Source organism: Panicum virgatum, chromosome 7K (assembly GCF_016808335.1).
Source record: "Panicum virgatum strain AP13 chromosome 7K, P.virgatum_v5, whole genome shotgun sequence".
In the NCBI taxonomy this organism is placed as follows: Eukaryota; Viridiplantae; Streptophyta; class Magnoliopsida; order Poales; family Poaceae; genus Panicum; species Panicum virgatum.
In genome coordinates, this window is record NC_053142.1 from 2,270,194 (window position 1) to 2,292,346 (window position 22,153).

Consider the following 22,153-nt stretch of genomic DNA (forward strand, 5'->3'; position numbering starts at 1 on the left):
GTAATGTTAAACAAGCCAGACTAAATACGCTGCTTACTGTCCCTCCCTGTTGCTGTGAAGCTTCTGTATAGATTAGATTAGATGCAAACAGGTTTGTGGACCTGATCAGTTACCTCGTCACTCGCTCCTACGGGACCTTCAGAAGTCAACTGGGGCAGTGGGGCGGTGCGGGTACACATGGAGGAGATGGAGTTAACGGTTACCCAGGCGCTGCTTTTGACTTGAGGAGGCCGTCCATGATCTGCTTCGTCAGATCAGATCAGACCATTGACAAATCTATTACTCTCCGTTTGCTGAATCAGTCATCACTCTCATCGTTCGCTACTGCTAGTCTGCTACGATCGAGGACTGAATTGACAAGAAAGCAAAGCAAAGCTCTCCATCACGTCTCCCTCCTAAAACGCCATGTCTTCTCTGCCTAACGCTTCCATGCCTTCACCTGTATCGTCGTCAGGAATGAAGTCCAGCGCCGGCACTGCTATGTACCCTCTGCACCGCTGCAAGACCATACACCTGGTAATTCACTTTAATTTCCCGGCATTGCATCACAGATTTGCAAGGAAAAAAAATGCTTGTTTCAATTCGCAGGTGAGGCACGCCCAGGGTGTTCACAACGTGGAAGGCGAGAAGGATCACAGTGCTTACACGTCACCCTCCTTCTTTGATGCTCCGATTACTCCTTTAGGCTGGAGACAAGTAAGTTCCTCCCCCCTGTTCCTCCCACTTTTCGATCTTGAAGCGCGACAATGCACTGCTCTTAATCAGCTCTGCGCCGTTTACTAACACAAGCTGAACACTGTAGCGCGTCAAACTAAAACTTATGCTTCATGCAAAAGTTTTTTTTCTCGAACACGCAGGAGGGCTGTGTATCTTTATATTAAGAGAGAAAGAGTGGGCCAATTACAAAAAAAAAAACCCTCACCTTGGACCAGAGTGAGTAATGCAAAGTTCTAGAAGCAGGCTATTACAAAAAAAAATACAAACACGCAGAACCAGACCACTAAACCCCAGGAACCTATGCTTAAGTTCCTCCCAACTTGAGGCATAGGGTAGTAAGCCCCTTAGCCCTAGCAAACTGCTACAGGTGGGCCTCATCCTTGAAAGCTTGGATTGACACTTGTAAATTTGGGGGTGATCCATCAAAAACACAAGTGTTCCTATGTTTCCATAGCGTCCAAGCTCCTAGAATGCAGAGGGAATTGAGTTCATTTTTATGCTGTTTTTGGATCCTCCTCTCAGCTTTGTTCCACCAATCCTATTGGGTGTCAATCTTTCCAAGTTGAGAGGCTGCAAAATGGCATACCAAAATTGTCTTGCAAAGACACATGTCGGCAACTTCTAGCAAAAGCGCCCAACTCATCATCTTACAACGACGACGACAACTCTATGGGAAAAACCTCCTTTGTGTATATGGACAAGTCTTGTCAGGGAGCGCAGAAGATTCCAGTCTGACCAGCTATACCTATCAGCCAGCACCTCATCAACTCCATATCCACTTAAGTTCAGGATCTTGGATGTGACTCAATTCAAAAAACTAGCATGATATGTGAGGATTGCCCCTTCTTATATACTGTGCTCCTCCATCACAATGTATGAGGGACCGAAACTGGCGACCAGAGGGGGGGTGAATGGGAGCCGATCAAAATTTCTTCGAAATTTGAAACGTCGGCCTATGTCCCAAAATCACCGCAAGCCCTCGAACCTAGGTCAGCGAGAATAGCTATGGACAAGCTATCTCGAAGCAGAAGATCCAGGTCGCAGCGTGGAAGCAAAGGCGAAAGAAACTTCTCAAACCGCAGCGCAGCACACACAGACTGGTCTGATCGGTCGAGCAGTTCAAACCCAGACTGACCGGTCTGACCAGTCTTGCCCACCGGTCTGACCGGTGTCGTCCAGAAAACCCGCAAACAAACCTTCAAACCACGAATCTCGAGCAAACGAAGTCCAAATCCAACCAAACTTGGAGGAAAGCTTCGTAACTACCCCGTGAACATATCCCCAAAAGATATCACCCAAAAGATTCACGGATCGAGAGAAATCGAGGAAAGATCAAAGAGGATTGGGGTTTTCTCAAGAACACAAAATCGCCAATTCGTGAGAACCCATGATTCCATGGGGTTTGGCACTAGGCTATATGCATAGGAATCATTCCAAAGAATTCATCAAACCACGAAATCAAGGGTTGTTCTCTTCCAAACAAGAAACACACCAAAAGAGGAGAATTGAACCCAAAACGCAAGAGAGAAGGGGAGGACGGGATGCTTAGCACACACAAGTGAATCTCAAACAAATTTCATCCATTAATCTCAGAGGAATTCACCTATACAAAGGCTAGAGCCATCCACCCATCATCCACCCTCTAGATTGGAGAGAAAAGCTATATCTAAACTCTCTTTGCATTGGAGACCTTGGCCCTAACCTGAGCAGGAGGAAGGGGGGAGGAAAAACCAAAAAGGACTCAAGAGACTCAAAGCCCTCCACCTGGAGAAGGGGGGGCTTTTATACCCGGCTGCTGCGGCCAGACCGGTCCAGGGGACCGGTCAGACCGGTTGGGTCTGCAGCAGCCCGCTATACAGACTCGATCGACGGCGGAGCTCCTTTCTTCGACTCGAAGTCTTTGATGCGATGGCACCACGTCGACGAAGTACCGGTCCGCGGTTTTGGAGGGTCCGCGAAACCCGGGTAGGTGGCCGGTTTTGAGAAAACCGCCAAAACTCCACGCGCGGGAAGATTCCCGCCTCCACGCCGTGGCCCTAGACGCTGTTCCTGCCTCGGCCTTCTGATGGCCCTAGACGCCGCCCGACGCCCGTCACCTCCTCGCCCACAGCGAGGCTCTAGACGCCGTCGACGCCCGTCGCCTCCGTCAGTCCCGAGACCGACGCCCGTGCCTCCACGACTTGGCGTCTTCAACCGTCGTCCGCCTCCTTGGTTTTGTGGCGCAAACCAAGAAACCCGTCTTCCGTCGCTGCTTGCGCCCTCGATCCAGGAGTGGACGCCACAGCTGCCACCCGGTCCGAGCTCCGGTCCCGGCTGCCCTTCACCGCCATCCACCGCACGGTCCATCGGCCACAGCACCTCCACGGCAGCTCCCCGTCGACACTCGACGCCCGTGTACCTGCAATCCAAAGACCAAGCGCACGACATCGCACGGTTGACAATTCACTCATCACAAGCAGGATAGAGTACTCACATTCCTCAATGTAGTCTCTAGATGTTTAAGGCTTCTCAAGTTTCTATCTGTTACCACTTGTTAGAATAATTGCGCGGAAGCAATAACCCAAGAATGTGAAATCGAATTATAAGATCAAATGAAATGAGAATGATATCGAGGCATGATTTTTTTAATGCGATTTAGCCATGTGTTCATACATCCTCGGGGTATAACTATGGCTGCCACTGCCATCCGAGTGCCACCACAGCCTCACCGCCGATACAGCGGCCGCCAAAATCATCTCTCGTTTACAACAGTAGTGCCCTCATATTTGGGTTACAAAGTACGATCCAAACTCTATCTCGATCACGTAGCGTGTAGGCATGTCTACTATGGCACCATAATCATTATTGGTCCCATGAACTTGGTGGGTAGCAGGTAGGGGAGCTCCAGCAGGCATGAAGGATGCGGCTAAAGTAGACGATGGTGTAGAGAAGGTATATGTTTTTCTATTTTCTTATTATTAAGTATGTGCGTCTCACTTTAAGATCCATGAACTTGTATGGAACCTGTCTAAGGATGTTGGAGGTAACAGCTTGTTTAGATTCATTTCTATGTTTATTGATTTCTGGCATTTTTTCTAACAAATAGCTTTTGACCAGATTTATTTCTAGCTCCTTTTACTGATTTGTAACATTTTGCCTAGCAAGTAGCTTCTGACCAGATTGATTTCTAGCATTTTTATATCCCAAATCACCATGGACAACCTGAAATCATCTAAACACCAAGCCCATCGCAAAAATAATCAATAACCACACTATTTTTTTTCTATTTCAAATCCCCAATACAAATCCCATGAACAGTTTCTTCTTGAACAAAAATGAAAGAATTTTCTTGGACCAATATCTATGGAAATGACACTAGACGTATCATGTAACATGGAGTGTGAGCACGCCGAACACCTTGCTGAAGCTAGAGGGGTGGTGCACTAGCCACTAACCCTCAGCGTGGGCTCACCACCCTTGTGGTGGCGGTGAAGAAAACGAAGCTTTTCCTTCATGTGTTATACATCAGACACCCATGTAGGCCGCGTTGGATCAGCATGGGCTGAAGACAGAGCCACAGCTACGATGGAGAGTCATCTCCCCCTCTTTTCTACAAGATGTGGTGGAGCTTGGCACCCAGCAAAATAATGAGAGGATATGAAATGGAAAGAAGAGATAAGGTAGCTCGTGGGGGCGATTAAAAATAAGGGAAGGGATTTTTTGCCTCGAATCACGTTAAGCAACTCCAGCAATAGTTTCTAAATTGGATCCTCTAAATGCTAAATGGAAGTTGTGTTTATTTTTAGGGCTTCTAAATTTGCTTCAACTCCAGCAATAACCCTCAATTCTAACTTATAGAATAGAGGGCTCCTAGAGACCCATAGGAATGGTGGGTGGAGGAGGGGATTTGTAGACCTTCCCAAAATAGAGGACCTAGTAGAGAGTCTGCCGGAGTGTATTTTTTTTTAATTAACCCTCTAAATTTGAGATATGATGCTGTTTAGAGGGTCTGGTGGAGTTGCTCACCTCTTTTATCCGGAAACAATGAATCTCTGCTGCTATCAACCATCAGATCAGAAATGGCCAAACATCTCATTGGCAATGTGCCCATATGCTCACATAAATCGCTCTCAGTAACTTATAAGTCCCAAGGTTTTGCACCAAATTTGTAGCCAAAATATAGCCAACTGAACTCTTGTCCACTTCGAAGTCTTAATTTGTAGCTCTCTACATTGGTTGAGTTTCTGGTTCTCCATGATTAATATTTACCTAAATGTGTAGGTTGACTATCTGCGAGAGCATGTGAAAAACTGTGGGCTTGCAGAGAAGATTGAGCTGGTTATTTGTTCCCCTTTACTAAGGTATAATATTCCATTAACATTTTTGGAGTATTTCTCTTGTTCCTCCTTTTACCTCAGCGTGGCATTTTGGAAGGGTCTATTAAAGTCCGTCTTATGTGCTTTGGGTTTATTATTTGGTTCAACCATTTTATGCAGCCTTAATTAATCATGCCTTTATTGCAATGCCTTGGGGATATATCAACACATGGCTTAAGTTTTTATGAATTTTTATTTTCAAGCTTGATAGTTGCTCAAATGCACATTGCAAAGCTTCATGTTCTTAGCTTTATTGATGTTGCGATCATTAAAATGAAAGACCATCACCGGCAAGCTTAGAGATAAGACAACGCCCATTACATGACCTTCCTCTTTAGCCCTTGGTATAAAAATAATTACCCTAAGCCCCTCTTTAGTTTGGAAATGGTGTTCTAGATTAACCATTGACTTTGTACTTTGTAATTGGACCAATCTTTCACTCTTTTATTAATACAAAGATACGCAGCTCTCCTGCGTGTTCGAGAAAAAAAAATAACCATTGACTTTCACCTCTACCATACACCCTTTTTTTACTCTACTTGATCTATACAGGAATACCATAGGATGAGAACTATGCAGACTGCAGTGGGGGTTTTTGGTGGGGAAAGCTATACTGGTGGAGGTGGTGCACCTCCGTTAATGGTGGAAAATGCTGGACAAAGTGAACGTCTGGCAATTTCAAGTTTGAACTGCCCACCGTTTCTTGCAGTTGAGAACTGCAGGGAGCGCTTGGTACTTCCTTTTCCTGAAGAATACATGTAAAACATAAACAGTCAGTTGATTAAGATGTTGTGGTTACATGGGTTTTGCAAAGCAATGATATATGCCGCAACTCCGTGACTCATTTACATTATTTTTGTTCACTAGATTGACCACATTGGTCATTCCTACTATACCTTAATTACTTTCTGTATTTCACTTTTTTAATTATTTTGTTAAAAGCAAGGTGGGCATCCCTGTGATAAGAGGAGGAGCATTGCAGAGTATCGAACAATCTTTCCTGCCATCGATTTTTCACTGGAAAGTATCATCTTGCTGTCAATTGACAAATCAATTTGTGGACCTCTCCAATTCAATATTGTAGTATATATACTAACATCGTGGTGTATTGTAGTATATATAAAGTCGCTTTCACTGCAGATAGAGAATGATGAAGATGTTAGAGAAGCACATAAGTCAGTTGCAGCGAGGGGTATGAAGTTCATGGATTGGTAATTAACTTCTGTTTTCTATGATCAATCAATATATTTTTCATGAGTACAACTATGAAAATCAATATCCATCTTGTATAACCAATATTTCAGCTGCATGTGTTATGCAAATAATAATTGGCTTTTGATAATGGCGTACTTTTCATTCTTTTTACACAAATTATGGAAGCATATCACTGCTTAGACATTATAGTTAGTAACTCCTTTTTTTGTATAGCCATGGATTGCCAGAGTTTGTTTCTTTGCGATTAATAGTCATTTTGAATGCTGGTTATGGCCCTAGAAAGTGATTTAATTAAATGGTCCATCGAATATACCAGTTTTACATTTGTGTGGTTATATTCATTTGCCTTTTTTTTCTTGAAGTTACTTGTAGGTTATGGACGAGAGGAGAAAGAGATAGCTATCGTCACCCATAGCGTCCTATTACAAGATACCTTACGCATGTACAGCAAGGAGTGCCATCCAACCATAAGACACGAAATGAGCAAGCGGTAACTGCCTCAGTATTGACTTCTTTCATGCCTCATAGCTGTCAAGAAATCTATTTCCAACCTAGCAACATTCTTTTAATTTATATTTCAACACTCCCCTCGTGTATATGTCCAATATAAAAGAATAAGCATCTTCACTTTTCTGTTGTGATGATATTTGCTATTAAATTGATGCACCGACTAGTTCAGCTCAAACGCCTAACCATATGGGGAGGTGGAAAATTCATTTACACTTCAGCACCTCCTTATGTGCAAGCTATCGCAATTGCATGTCTCAACGGTAAACTTAAGAGCTAACTATATTTATTTATATTTATTTTTGCTCTCTAGGATTAAAACTCAGAGACCTCCAACTTTGAACTGGCCGGTGCATTCACTTAAACTTACGTGAAAAGAAGGTCCTCTCACTTATACAGTTATACTTCACCACTTATTAAGAACGTAAAATGTTGAAAGTTAAACAAACCGTGCTTATCTTTATCAGATCTTTATCAGAGGTATCTGCTTCTAACTTCCGTTTGGTCTTATGTAGCTCCGCTCAATGATACTTGTTGACAGGAGGTCTGTTCTCTGCCTCCTTGTATACGTATGGCGTGCTCTAGTTTTCTCTAATAGTTGTTTTGCAGATACCGATCAGTTCTTTTCTAATGTTAACAATCTTTCCATTCTGCAGTGTGATTGGGTTGGGCTCCCCCAGTTTGAACTACCCAGGCAATATTCCAGTCAGACTTGACTTGCTTGGCAATAGCATGTAATTTAATACGTAACGCACGGAATTGGGGGATTGTGAGAAACACATGCTATTTTGATGTATGATGATGAGTGAGAGATGTGGAGAGGACAGGATTCATCACAAGAAGCAAGAATTCTCACAGGCATCTTCTTGGATTGATCACAAGAAGCAAGAATTCTCACGGGTATCTTCTTGGATTGATCATAAGAAGCAAGAATTTTCACGGTTCTTCATTGCAAAGGGCAGCTTCGGAAAGTGCCATCACGTACCAACCTACGTTTCAATCGGTTCCTGCTGAAAACAATAGCCTACATTGTATATCGTGCACAACTTGAAAATTCATTTTTGATGCAATTATCACTTTTAATTTGATAATTACAGTCAGTGTCAGTACAATTTTAAAATTTTCTTGGGGAGTTGTCTTTGCTACAAAACTCTTGCAGCAGCTTATCCGTTTATGCACACATACAAATCCTGTAGCAATTTATCAGGTCAATTTGATTTCACCTTGCTAATGATAAAAAAATTGAAAGGCCACGACCCGGAGACTGAGCACGTAATCTCAAATTCAGACACTACAGTCACACAACGTTACCAACACAAAATTGGAAAGATCACGATCCAGCAACCTCTGGATTATTTGTTAAGACAATTATTGACTTCTCCACAGGCAAACCGTGAACAAACAGTCCAATGCAAGTTCTACTTGAAGCGACAAATTGTAAATAACAAAATCCATAACGACAATAAGTTATAGCGCAGTATGTCAAAAGCATCAAGTATCTACGTCTTGTTATTCTTTGCCATCTCTTCCACATCAAGCTCCACTGCCAGTACAGGTGCATCCTGGTTCATGGCAATGCCACTGTTGCACAGATGGTAGAAACAAATATTTAGCTGATGCGGGGTGCAGGTATTGAATGAGAATAAAGGCAGCAGAGCTGAATATAGCGTAGGAATAGACCTGTTCTCGACTGGACCATGATCAACAGCTGTTCTTAAAGAGTATATCACTCTGCCAAGGATGTCAGTCATAGGGACAGGTCCAAATAAGCGGCTATCTCTAGCTTCCTGTCACAAAAACAATCATGAAAAAACTTTAACAAAGAGGCCTTTGTTGAAATGCAGTACACTTATTTGCCAAAACCACAATGAGAATCTTCAGTGAGGGCATAGTAACATCTCACGTTTACATAACAAAATCGAGTATATCTTGGTGCAACGCCACCTAACAGAATTACACATGTTATTATTGCAAGCATAAATAACATACATACCTTCGGCTTTAGGGCCTGGTTGTCTGCCAGGACCCAGCATTGGTCTTTCTCGAGTACAAATGGCTCATCCTTCTCATCACTAGAGACCATCTCATAGCCTTCTAGGGCAGCCAGCCGTCGAATAATTAGATCATCAGATTTCTCTGGATCTTGTAACAAGACGACGTCCCCAACAAAGACTTGCCTGTGAAGATAAATTTGATGCACAAAAGACCATTAAAAACGCTTCAAGGAAAATATGATGCTGTAAATGGTCTACGGCTATCAGGTGAAGTAGCCTTATGAACCAGTGAACCAGGCTTCCTTCATGTTCATGCTTGAGAATTTATAATAGTTATTCAATGAGATCCATCAGTTGATTTAAAAGGAGGTATCAGGTATTGGTTAGTCCAGTACATAAACCTTGAGATTAACTAAACTTCACATTGTCAAAACTTGGAAAACAATGTTGCTTCATACAAACAGGTGGACCATGATTAATTGCTGTTCTTAAAGAGTATTACCAGAAAGGAATGTGGCAACATCGGTATATCATTTTGCACTGACTGCATGAGTTGATTAGCAAATGTGGAAATGATATTAGCTATACGCATGGTTTATTATAGGGTTAGGCCTGAGCTGGTTTGGACCCTGGGCATTAGATAAATCTACAACAAACCATAATCACTGGTCCCCAATTCCACGATAGCTCGAAGCAATGAATAACTTCACCACACAAGTTGCAGCCATTAACAGAACAACAAAATTCATGTACGTAATTACTAGCAAATATCGGTTAAATTTCAAAATCATATTGTTGAACTGTGGTCAGGTTCGTGAAAGGCTTCTGGTACATCAACCCAATTAGAACTGCGGCTAAGGGCATCTGTCCATGCTGCGCAATATAGTTTGTCAATGAGTTGGTATCTTAATATAAGTTTCTTAATAGTTATTACTGTATCTAGAAATAGCAAATATATGTGTGCAAAAAAAGTGTCAAAACACAAAAACAAAGACTAAGTGGTTCCTGGGTTAGTTTTATAATTTTTTTACACAATATTAGTTCATTTGATAAGAACATCTCTAATTTCACTCAAACATTCTTTGCTGAACAAAGAAAAGTAGCATATGCCTGTTATCAGGTTTGAAATACAAGCAAAGGAAGGTTAAGCCATGAGACAGACAGAGATAAACACGTTGCAACCAACATTCTGGCACCCAGATTCTGTCCATGAACAGCACGACAAATTCTGTATTACTCACAAGCTTCCAAGATGAGTATTGTATATGGATGGAAATCTTGTCATGTCTATTTTCAAATGCAATAGATGGGCACTCACTTGGAACTGTATAGAAAGAATTATGCATATTTTTGTGTAAGTAAACCCAACCAACCAAATTAGGAGGGATGGATGCTCTTCTAAAACCTAACCAGGAACCTAATTTAGAAAAACAGAGAAGCCAAGTGCTCTTCTTCTTTGCCACAGTTGCCCCCTTAAGAATTGGGAGTTATTCTCTAACTCTTGTGTTCTTTTGCATTCTTGTGATTGCAGCAGCTCATCAACCTTGACCGGTTCAGTGTGGATCAAGTGTGTACTTGGGCGAATTCCTTTATCACAGGTGGTTGTCCAAACAAGTGTTTGACAGTTCATGCCACCAACTTGCCAGTTACATGGATCAAGTGATCTCCATGATCCTAAGACAAGGAGATTGGGCACGCACCCGCATCACGATTATTGTATTCAAAGTTCTACATCATATAGATCAAGTCACCCTGGTTGCAGGTGCACACAAATGGCGAGCATTGAGCAGTACCAATGCAAATCTCACAAAATGTTTGGCTTCAACAACGCAACAGTTGAAGCAAAAACATACTTGCAGATTTCCCTAGTTCTAATGTAGTGCGGGCTAGTTCATTGCAATTTAGATGTCAGGAGGGTTGGGAAAGAAATAAAATTTTGATAGGGGTGAATCGTAAAGAAAAAGTATAGGAGTACATCTTTAAGAAATGGTACTTCCAAGAATTCAACTAGTAAACTGTCACCTAAAGTACTCCCTGTTAGTCAACTTTTAAACTAGGGTGCATATATTTATTTTCAACCACAATATAAACACTGGGCACATGCTTGGATAGGAATATCATGTTAGTGATTGGCAACATCAAAAAGAGGGGCGCAGCTAGCAGAGTGCAGCGGGGGGAAAGAAAGTGCTTACGTGGGGCTTAAATTTGCGAGCTTTCTGACAAGGAGGGCTCCTCCAGTTGGAGATACGATGGGAGCCATGGCTTCTCCCCCTTTGGTCCAATGCGTGAAGGTGAGCTTGCCTTGGAAGAAGTTTTTCCATATTGCATCCGTTAGCTCTGTACTGTTGATCTGGCCGACATTATATTTCTGCTTGGATACAGATGCAGTGAAGATAAATATATGAATAGAGTTGAAGCTTTCTTTTTTTTTTGGAAAATGTTGAAACATGAAGGCCCAAAAAACAAAAACAAAAAAAAAATGATGTTCCACGGGTACAATTAACATGGTGACAATAATAAAACCTAAGTAGGAGTTGTGAAGGAATGAAGTCGGACTGACGCTGCTGCAAGCACATCATGCATAATGTTACAGCCATTTCCTATGGTTGGTCCAGCTGTTCGTCTCCACGGCTCAAAATTGAAGTTTGTAGTAGTGTTTCGGTTAACGGCAAATGAATCGAACAGAATCGACAAATAACAGACAGGAATGCAGATAGGGGGCAAGTAACTAGGGAGAAAGGTAGGATAAACACTAGTACTAGCATGCATGGATCTAGAGCGAGGGCGGAGGAGTGAGAGGAAGCATGGGGAGGGAGGGAGATGAATGTATCAGTTAGAACCTTCCATGTGAGGGAGATGGAGTACTCGAACTTGTGGGCGGCGTAGCGGAACCACGTTGACAGCGAAACCATCCTTCCCCAACCTCCTCCCGGCTGCCTATCTGCTGCTCCTGTACTGATCCCCTCTCCTTCTCGGGGAGATTTCCTTCCGGCTGCACGGCGGCGGAAGCTGGCGCCACCAGGTCTCCTAGCCAGAGGAGCCCCGCAAGGGAACAACGGGGAGGCGAGGTGCGGTGAGGGCGACCGGAGCTGGGGAGAGAGGAAGAATGGGATGGCGCAGGCGGCGGCCGCGTCGTGCAGCAGGGGAACGCTGGGATCTTTTGGGGGTTTTTTTTTTCCTCTTCTCTTCCTGGGTTTACCCTAAGGGGCCATGCAGTCGGAATTTGTTGTTGGGCCCTTTTCCACCATTCCCGATTTATCTTTTTTTTTGTTTAGGGCTGATGGGCAAGGCTCAGATCAAGATAGAGGATTAGATATCGTTCAAAAAAGATAGAGGATTAGAGGTGCTCTTCTGATTTTCGTGTCGACAAACATGTTTTACATAAAGCCCCTGTGTTGTGATGACCTAGGATTATCACTCGCACATTTTGCTCATCCTAAATATCGTATATTTAAAATTGAGGGAGTAGGAGTTAATTTATCCTTGATTAAAAATGATTGGTGGGTTTAAAATATGATCTTATAAAGTAAGATTGCCTGCTGTTCGATTTGGTTCATTTTCGCTTATAAAAAAATCAAAAAAATACTTGGATAATGTACTCTACTATAGCGACAAATCTTCTTGAGGCTCTGTTAGGATCAACCCATTCCCTCTCAATATGTATTGGATTGGAGAGGAAAATGAAATTAAATTTCCACCTCAATTCTTCTTAATACATATGAACCGGTGACATTATAAGGCCGAAAGATCGTCATTTTACTACTTGTCATTCTAGGATCAGGGAAAATTCTAAATTTTGGCCCCATTTTAAGGACTGTATTGATGCAACTGATGGAACACATATATGGGTTACAGTCCCATCAAATGAACAGCCTAAATATTTTGGAATTGCTAATACAATCAACAGTTCCCACATCCTACAGAAGGAAAATACAATCTGGTTGATTTAGAGTATCCTAACAATAGGAAGGGTTTTTAGCAACTTACAAGGATCAAAGATACCATATACCTGAATGTCAACATGGTCGACAACCGGTGGGCTTCAAAGAGGTGTTCAACATGCACATTCATCCCTACGGAATGTGATCGAGCATTCTTTTGGTGTTCTAAAGATGAAGTGGCGTATTCTCTTGGACTTGCCTACCTATCCATCAAGCAATCAAAAATAATGTCTGCAATGATGGCTCTTCATAATTTTATAAGGCATAGCCCCTTACATTATGCTCGTTCTGATAACTATGTTGATGATAATGGTGGACAAGAGAGCACGGGTATCACAGACGATGGGAGTGCATCCTCCGATGATGGTGATGAGTTCTTTCAGTGATTCCAATGCTGCAGCTCTGATAGCATGATTGTCCATTGACTTGTATTTTATTACTTTGGAGATAAAATTATTGTAATAGGTTAGGGAATGATATATTATGACTCATTAAATTTTAGTTAATCCTCTAATGTTAAAAGGTTAATGCCATCACTGCATTGTATGCTAATTCAGCTACCAAACAAGGTATTATCAGGCTCAGGGGCATACATGTCATTATACAATTAGCGCAGACAATCAATCAGCAAATAATCAGGTTGCCAAACTCTTAGCTTATTCTGCCAGCAGATTCTCAGGATAGCACATTCTCAGAACAGCTGGATTCTCAGAAAATTGATTCTCAGAATAGCTATAACAAACAGGGCCTATATGTATCCAAACAAGATCTAAGCATGGCAACTACTCCGTCCGTTTCAAATTATAGATCGTTTGACTTTTTTAACATCAAGTTTGACCACTCGTATTATTCAAAAAAAATTACAAATATAGTCAAATTTATGTCATTCTTGAAGAATATGTATTGATAAAACAATAAAATGTCTTATCGCCAAGATCATTGCAAATTCATTTACCCTACGATATAATCCTCGAGTAAACCCATGCATCTAAATACACAAGTCACTATCAATTACCAAAATTATCTACAGACTCAGAATTACCCTCATCTCAATACAAACCGCAACAAACTTCCTTGTCCAAGTCATCAAAATGATTCCTGCAAAAAGAATTTTACATAAAAGTTTACATAAAAGTTTCAAAGAATTCTACAAAAAATCATTTTATGGATGTATAAAGTTTACATAAAAGTTTCAAAGGATTTTATGAAAATTGAAGTATACATTATTCATGAAAAGGATAGATCCCTCACATAGTTCCTTTAACTTAAGTTAAATTTTGAGATTTGAATGCATCATAATATTTTGAACTCTTATGCACCTCAAATTTGAATACAACCTTTTATTTACTCTAGTAGTAGAAAATATGAAGTTATATTAATAATTGTTATGCCAACAAATGAATTTCTATTCACTACTCAAGTTTGTGCCACATGAGTTAGTGAACTTAACAAGACATCAAGACTATATGTCGTATATGTTTAAGTTAAGATAACCATATTATATATGTTAAGTCAATATAGGTACTCAACAAGTGAAAAAGTATATAGCAAGCATGTATTATAATGGTTAATAAGCGAAAATAAGTATCATCAAGTATTTTCTTGGCCACCAAACTGCCAAGGAAATATGCCAAGAAAAACATATTACTTGGCGGCTTAGCCTAACTGTTAAGAAAATTGCATGTTTACTTGGCGGCCTAGCCAAACGGCCAAGGAAATTGCAACTTTACTTGACGGTTTAGCTGAACTGTCAAGAAAACTGCATGTTTACTTGGCGGCATAGCTGAACTGCCAAGAAAATTGCATGTTTCCTTGGAGGTTTTTTCGAACCGCCAAGTAATATATATTTTTTTGGTTGTTTATTAGTACAACCAAGAAAAAAACCATATTTCTTGGTGATTCCAATTCAGCCGCCAAGGCAAACCCAGTTTGGTGTAGTGGGTCCCATGGTTGACAGCAATGTCTATCTCTCGCCCATGCTTTCATGCCATAAATCGCTAGCGCCTGTGATAATAAATTTTGTAAATCTTGTTCAGCTTCCACAGACTCTTTTGTTTGTTTGCCATTTTGGGATTTGGGAGAACCAAATTTGTAAAATCCAAACGAAATGAACCGGCTTAAATGAAAAAAGACTAACTGACATTTATTCTGTGCTTGAACAATTGAGCCACGGGAACGGGGAACCACGTCCTTCAAAATCTTACGCCACATAAAAACTACTAGGTGCAATAGCAGGCAACGATAGAAATTTTCATATGTGAGTAAACAAGTCGTTGGCTCAGTCGTTGCATCGTACCTTAACATCAAAGTCATTAGCCATCCTTGGTTCTTGCGTCACTACTATGTCTCTTTTTCTTATTGAAAGTGATCGGGTGCTCTACCCTAAGAGGGGGAGGGGGTGAATTATGCACTCTAAAAACTTAGACCTATGGCTCCAACTAGTTTGCACAAAACTTAAACTAAAACATGCTATCTAGATGTGCAACTAGGTTGTTCTAGTGTGAAACCCCTATCCCAAAAGAGTTTAGCAACCTATAGTCTTTCCTATCAAGAAACTATTCTATGAAAATAAATGCACACAAATTGCTATTATGAAATGCGGAAGCTTAAAGAGCGGGATATGAGATAACAAACTCTTGACGCGGGTGTTTATCTCGTGGTTCGGTTAGCCACAAAGGCACACCTACATCCACGTTATTGTAGCACTCACTAAGAGTATTGCTACTCGGCCACCAAGTCTCTTCCGTGGACACAATCACGGTCACCTTTGCCCCGGGTTTCACTAAAGAGCTTCTCCACAAAGGATGGGGGTCTCCACGTCCCCCGCACAAGGATGTCGTCGCCGCTCCACACCAAGTCAGAGGGTCGATGACGTTGCCGGCGAGCTTCACGCTCCAAGGTGCCGGCGCACCAAACTCTTGTTTTGGTTCGCTAATGAACCACAGCACAAAGGCTCGAAGCCTTGCAAACTCACTCACTAAGAGCTAATCCTTTACACAACACTCTCAAAGTGTGCTAAGGGCTAAGGATATAATCTTGATGCTTTTGTATGGCTTGGAGATGTTCTTGGATGTGTGTGGGATGTCCAGCAACTCCAGCAATCTTCAAATGGCCGGGGTGAGGCATATATATAGGCCACCAAGTCTTGTAGCCGTTGCTCCAACGGTTAGCAGAAAATCTGCGTATCATCGGATGAACCGATGCCTCTGGCTGGGGTAGCGTCGGTTCATCCGGTCACTCATAACCCGAAGTAGCCGTTGAACTCCTGACAGCTGACACAGTGACCATCGGTTGAACCGATACTTAGCCGTCGGTTAAACCGGTCACTCACAGCACTCAACTCTTCTGCTGACGTCATTACACCGATGGTATGCACCGATGCTTCACCGGTTCAACCGGTGCTGAAGACTTGGCTCTTGCGCGACTTGCATCGTCTCTGGAACACAGTACGCCCAATGCACCGATGCCCCTTTTTGACCCATCGGTTCATCCGGTGCCTATAAGCTGACTTTGCTTCGATTCCCTTCTGCACCAAAATACCATGGCGTCGGTTCTTCCGACAATCATCGGATGCACCGATGCTCATGTGTCGGTTCTTCCGGTGCTACCAATCGAAGAGCTTTTAGGGCGCTGCCCTGAGACCCGCGAGGGGCGGCTCCCCCTCGACCCCCGTCTGCTAACCGGGTAGCGGAACCCCCATAGGGGCGGCCCTTCGGGCCTTGCTACGCCTATCTTCTCTTTCTCTTTATCATCACTTGAACCTAAAAGCCTGAGAATAGTTATCTTAACAATTATATTAGTCCAAGTGTTGTGTTGTCACTTGATCACCAAAATCACTCGAAATGACATAAATGGTGCCATGTTCGTTTCACTTATTATTACTCTGATGTCTGAATAAATTAAGCTATGTACCTTACGGAATGCGGACCTAAACTACTGGTATTAGTGCTATAAACACGTCTTCTTCCCTTGAACAATAGTCAATCTTAGAGCAAGGCTCTTTGGCTCTGCTAGCTTGCCTACCATTACCATCACGTGCCCTCATATAAAATACCCCTGCTAAATTTTACCTGCCACAACATAATCAGACACTCGCAACTGCCGAGATATGTTTAGTTGGTCATTGGTGTGTAATGCTGGAAAAAAGATAGCAACTTTCCTTGTTCTCAGTTCTCACAGCAACGGAATGAACAGTGATCGCATACATGTCAGAAAGACAACAGCATGAGCAGGAAACAGTGTTCGGATACTGTGTAATTTCTTATGGTTACACAACAGCTATGTAAAAAAATATATATAAGAATTGCCGATTTCACATTAGCGGCTTGCCTCACCACTATGCCGGCCACCAACGCCCACAAAAAGGAGGATCGATCCATGGCCGCTCATGATCCTGACATGCTGCACTACGTACACTTGCATTGCTCCACCAGCCTGCGCCCTTTGCGGTTATGAATGAATGCCAACCACGATCCTGATAGTGAAAATCAAAAGATCATGTAAGCATAGACAACGATTGAAGTAACACATCACATGAATAAGCACGCCAGACTCACCTTGTAATAGACACTTGAATGCAGGGAGGAAGTTGATCTTGCAGCATGTGGTGCTGTTATATGAATGAATTCCAGTACTCAATATATTTATTTACAGATAACTATGATGGTTTCACTGAAGTAGTCAATTCTCAGTTTTCCCTGAAGAACGAGGGGCCGTTTCAGGTGTAAATGATGCAAATTTATCTAAACCGCCTGTGGGGCTATTTCCACCACCGTCTTCGGTGCCTCTGGAGACTCCTGAGTAATACTTGAAGTGGTGTGCTAGTAACGACACGATGGTAATGAACTCACACCCGTTGCTGAGCTGCCTGGCATGGGACTCTTGGCTGCAATGGTTCGCGGCATACAACAGCATCTCCACCCACACCCCCAAGATCAGTTCCAAAGGATCACGCTGCCCTTGCCAGCGCAACTCTATGCTCAGAAGCTCGTTGGCGAGCAAGATTGCGTACATATTAGCACTGTCGCGGATGGAATCCCCATGTGGATTTGGTGCCCTTACTGATCCCTGAGACAGAGGAGGATGGTTAGGTAAAACAGAGCACATTGAATGAACTATGTGTGTGCTATCATAGTGCATTGGTGCATGGTGAGTTTAACTTTGTTTCTGACTTTTTTAGACTAAGGTCTAAAAAAATAAAACATAAGATCCCGTTTCAATTTCATTGGATAGTAGTTAAACAATCAGGAAACAAAGTTCAACTGAACATTACGAAATTCAAATAGAACAGCTTTTAGGTGCAACTCTGGATATAGGCATGTGCTGGTTCTGCTAGTAAAGCCAGCAAGTATGAAAATAGAAACTTGTTTAAGGTCTTTTATATTATCGAACATATTTACCAACAAAATGCGTTTCAGTTGAATTGGCATGGAAGGTATACCTGCAAATTGAAATTGCAAACAGTGAGGCAGAGCTTGGGTCATTTTTTCCAAGAATGGAGAAATAGATTTCAAACAAAATATGAATGAACTTGAGGCCCCACACTCAGCCCATACCAGTGCAAATTGGGAGAAACTCCACGCCATCTCTGCAAGCTTCTCCCTCCGTGGGATCCTGGAGCAATTAGGGCCATCATGGTGGAACAATTCTTTAAACATACAGTACGGGTTCCAGCTTATGGGAGATGGCGCCACTGGGTTGTCCTTATCACCAAAGAACGCACGGCATTGTCCTTCTAGTTGTTCACAGGAGGTGAGATGTATGTTGTGCCGTGCAGCGCCAGGCAGCATGTTGGGTTTTACCACCAACAGGAACATCATGTAATCGGACAGTATCTCGGTAGCCTCAATGAGCTCTTTTGCATGTTTGGCCTTGGATTTCCGGATGTACACCTCGGTTGCAATGTGCCAAACAAGGATGCTCTCGTCAAAGTCGATGTTGACGCTCCAGCGAGCAAAGTCGTCATAGGCTTCCATACTTTTAAGTATAAAGCTGCCCCTTGAGTTCGAATCAGTACTTTTGTATTGCAGGGCACGCTCCTTGTCTTGCAGTGCTTGCAAAACCAATTTCTTGATATCTCGTATTGACAAAATGTCACTGTGAGAGAAAGTGCCCGAGAAGTGCATCTTGTTCCACCAGTCCTGGAGCCCTAATTTCATTGCTAGTCTGCTCCCTATTTCATTCGTGTTGCGGGTGCACAAGTGGAACAAATTGTACTGACCAATGGAGCCTGACCAGAGTCTCCTACTTGCCGGGTGGACACGCTGACCAAGGGAAGTGATAACATGGAGAGGCCACTCCCATCCCCTGCCCCTGCGGTGCAATAAAGAACATGTCCAGGTGGATAGCAGAGCCCTGCACACAGATATGATTTCCAGGACCAAAGCCCCAACCAGTAAAACATAACTGATAATCACATCCACTCTGCTGTACCCATTTCCTCTACTGTTTATACTGAGCTGAAACAACATAAACGTGGTGGCTGTGCCAAGCAGCGAAATGAAATGGATGCAGAAGCCATACCATGTGTGGATTACCGCCGCCTTGGTGTAGAGGAAGTCATACATCAGAGTCAGCTCCATCTCGACCAATTTGTATAGATCCTCTCCCAAATAAGATATTACAGAACTTTGTTTAGAAGAATTAGATTGTGAACGGGCCAAGTGACTGGGTGCCATTATGATATCAGCGAAGACACCTTTGCAGATATCGAATTGGGAGTGGGCTCCAAGCAGTAATTCCTCTTCACTGGTACCCAAAGTTAATAGCTGATAAGGGTTAGTCTTGAACTTTCGGGCGCTGATGCTGTTGCGGATGCTGCTAATGTTGCCACACTTGAGCGCCCATATCCTCTCACCATATTTGAGAAGACCAGCAATAAACATGGAGATAGATGCCATCAGAAGTAAGGTCCCGCTGCGGGCGATGTACTCGTATATTACATAAGCGGCTCCTAGGACCTGCACAGCAAGAGTTTGGAGGTGGCGCAGCCAGAGCGTGTTATCTTCGAGCGCATATGCTGTGATGTTGTCCGGGCCACCGAGGTGCAGCAGGAGGAACGGTGCCCAGAATGCTACCAGCTCGTGCTCATCTGACCTGCTGTCCACTGATAGATGGCCCAGGGTGTATATTGCCGTGGAGTCGGCCAACAGATATGCCGACCAGAGGAAGAACATCAGAATGCTGGAGGAGCTACGTCTGCGGATCCCTCCAAAGACAAGGAGGAATACTTGCAACGAGAAGCTTACAAGGACTAGGATTTGTATCCCCCATTCATTCCACAGGTTCACTAGCCTTCCAGCTTCTATTACTTCACTCCTCATCATGTCTACAGTAACATGTCAAAGAGCCCAACAATATTAGCAACTAGATCTTTACATATTTGATATGTGCAATGGACTGAATGTGTAACAAGGCTGGTCAATTAAGTAGGTGGTCAATAAGACAGGTAACAGTAGATGGCAATAGCCCCCAGTGCATGAGAAATGAGTTGGGAGGAGCTCGAGGAATCATAATCTAACCGGCAATAAAAGCAGAGAAGTGGTAACCAAAAAAAACAGTAAAGGAGAAAAGAACATAGGTGGTTACCTGGGAGTTAAATTGTCGAGCTTTATGATTAGGAGGGTTCCTCCAGCTGCGGCTGTGAGGACGGCCATAGCTTTATCCTGTTTGCTTCAATGCATGAAGGCAGGCTTGCCTTTGAAAAAGTTCTTCCATACCGCATCTGTCAGCTCTTCTTTTTCTTGGAAATAATTGGCTTTTAAGACCTGAAAACAGTCAAGCTAGTCATCTTAATTTGTGAACGAATCCAACATCTCATCTCGGCATCTTGCTCCCTGAGAAAAAGGAAGCGAGAAGCTTAAGTGACTATGGCCTGATCAGCCTGAAAAATAGCCATTTTCTTCAAACAGTTGGAGAAAGGTTGATGAAGAATGGTTTAATTATTTCCTTGAATTAGCACATGATGATGACGACGATGCAAAAAAAAAATGAAACTCTTGCATGGACGTTCAGAGCAACCATGTGGCCTTGAACATGACAAGAATAACTTCCATTGATCAACTAAAAAGTATATCCAGTTCAATTGGTCTAGTAAGTATGAAAAAATCACAGGATCAGTCCAGTTTCGTGCATCAATTGGTTTGCAATCTACAGCATTAGTGGCAGTGCATCTGAGGAAACCAAATAAACATGTATATCAGTAGAGTTGGAAGTGTTGATGAACAAATCAAGTGCATATATCATCAGTGGCAGTGCAGTTTCTATGCCTAAACTGATCCGCAATTCACGACATGAATGCATCCACAGCCACAGCGGTGATCCATTTTACCCCCATCCACCCACGAACAGATCAAAGCGGGATCGATCGGTAGTGAATGAGTTCTTGGTCGCTCACTTGGTCGAAGGGGGTCGATCGGGCGCCCACTGAGCTCGTCGGATGAGAGGGCTCGGACGCTCGGTCGTTCGACGGCCTGGGCACCGCCGGAGCCCACCCGATGCGCCGCCGCGGACAGAGAGCAGCGGGTTGGGGGGTTGTACGGCGTAGCGGAACCACGTACGTCGACAGCGAGACTTGCGCCGCGGCTCCCCTGGTCCGGACTCCTTCCAACTCCGTCGATCCCCTTGCCCTCCACTTTTCTCGGCAGCGGCGGCGGCAGGAACTCACCAGTCGCCAGTTGGAGGAACCTCCCGAAGGAGCGTGGGTGTGGCGGCGGCGAGCGAGGCGGGGGCCATTTATATATAATGTACTGTTTTGCATAAGAATCAATTTCAGCGCATTCCAATCCACTCCAATTCATATTTACATAGAACCCACTACATCCCAATCCATCAATTAATATAATCTATTTGAATCCATCCAAACACAATCTATATCAAAACACAATCCATTAAATCAATTTCAACCGAAATTATTAGCAGGGTGAGCGGGGGCAGACCAGGGTTTTTAATCCCAACCGGAAACCGGTAACCGCCGCCCTCCGGTACCGGTTTACCGGACCGGTTAGGCCGGTAACCGGTGGAAACCGGTTGAATTCAAATCCAAATTCAAATAAATTCAAATTTTTCCGTGCAACCGGTTCCGACCGGTTTACCGGCCGGTTTGACCGGTTTACCGGCCGGTTTTACCGGTTTACCGGTCGGTTTGACCGGTTTGAAATTCAAAAGCTCCCGTGCAACCGGTTTACCGGCCGGTTTTACCGGTTTACCGACCGGTTTGACCGGTTTACCGGCCGGTTTGACCGGTTTGATCGGTGGGCCTTCATGGGCCGGCCCATTTTTTTTCTTTTTCTTTTTTGATTTAACTTTAAATTCCCACAAACTATACTAAATGAATGAATTTTTGAGAAAATTTGACACCATTAGATTCATCACACCTTAAAGTATTTTTAGGAATTTTTTTGGGAATTTTTCATTTTTTGAATTC

General features: G+C 43.1%; 2 protein-coding genes and 1 pseudogene across 4 annotated transcripts; 1 reads left to right on the forward strand and 2 right to left on the reverse strand.

Moving 5' to 3' along the window:
* The first annotated feature begins 153 nt into the window (after positions 1–153).
* Positions 154–7,994, forward strand: LOC120639536 (annotated as a pseudogene).
* Positions 7,995–8,067: 73 nt separating this feature from the next.
* Positions 8,068–11,982, reverse strand: LOC120639537. Its single transcript, XM_039915391.1, has 5 exons — positions 11,629–11,982; positions 10,981–11,156; positions 8,788–8,971; positions 8,475–8,581; positions 8,068–8,375 (listed from the first exon to the last, which is right to left on the reverse strand). The coding sequence occupies exons 1-5, from the start codon at positions 11,698–11,700 to the stop codon at positions 8,294–8,296; spliced, it is 621 nt and encodes a 206-aa protein (XP_039771325.1). The 5' UTR covers positions 11,701–11,982; the 3' UTR covers positions 8,068–8,293.
* A 4,878-nt stretch (positions 11,983–16,860) lies between these two features.
* LOC120639538 lies at positions 16,861–21,447 on the reverse strand. Of its 3 annotated transcripts, XM_039915394.1 has the most exons (6): positions 21,125–21,447; positions 20,317–20,495; positions 18,285–20,056; positions 18,129–18,169; positions 17,286–17,796; positions 16,861–17,203 (listed from the first exon to the last, which is right to left on the reverse strand). In XM_039915394.1, the coding sequence occupies exons 3-4, from the start codon at positions 20,052–20,054 to the stop codon at positions 18,143–18,145; spliced, it is 1,797 nt and encodes a 598-aa protein (XP_039771328.1). In that variant the 5' UTR covers positions 20,055–20,056; positions 20,317–20,495; positions 21,125–21,447; the 3' UTR covers positions 16,861–17,203; positions 17,286–17,796; positions 18,129–18,142. The 3 variants fall into 3 exon arrangements, with proteins under 3 accessions (XP_039771328.1, XP_039771326.1, XP_039771327.1); XM_039915392.1 differs by lacking the exon at positions 18,129–18,169; XM_039915393.1 differs by lacking the exons at positions 16,861–17,203; positions 18,129–18,169 and having other exon boundaries at positions 17,506–17,796; positions 18,170–20,056.
* Positions 21,448–22,153: the final 706 nt, after the last annotated feature.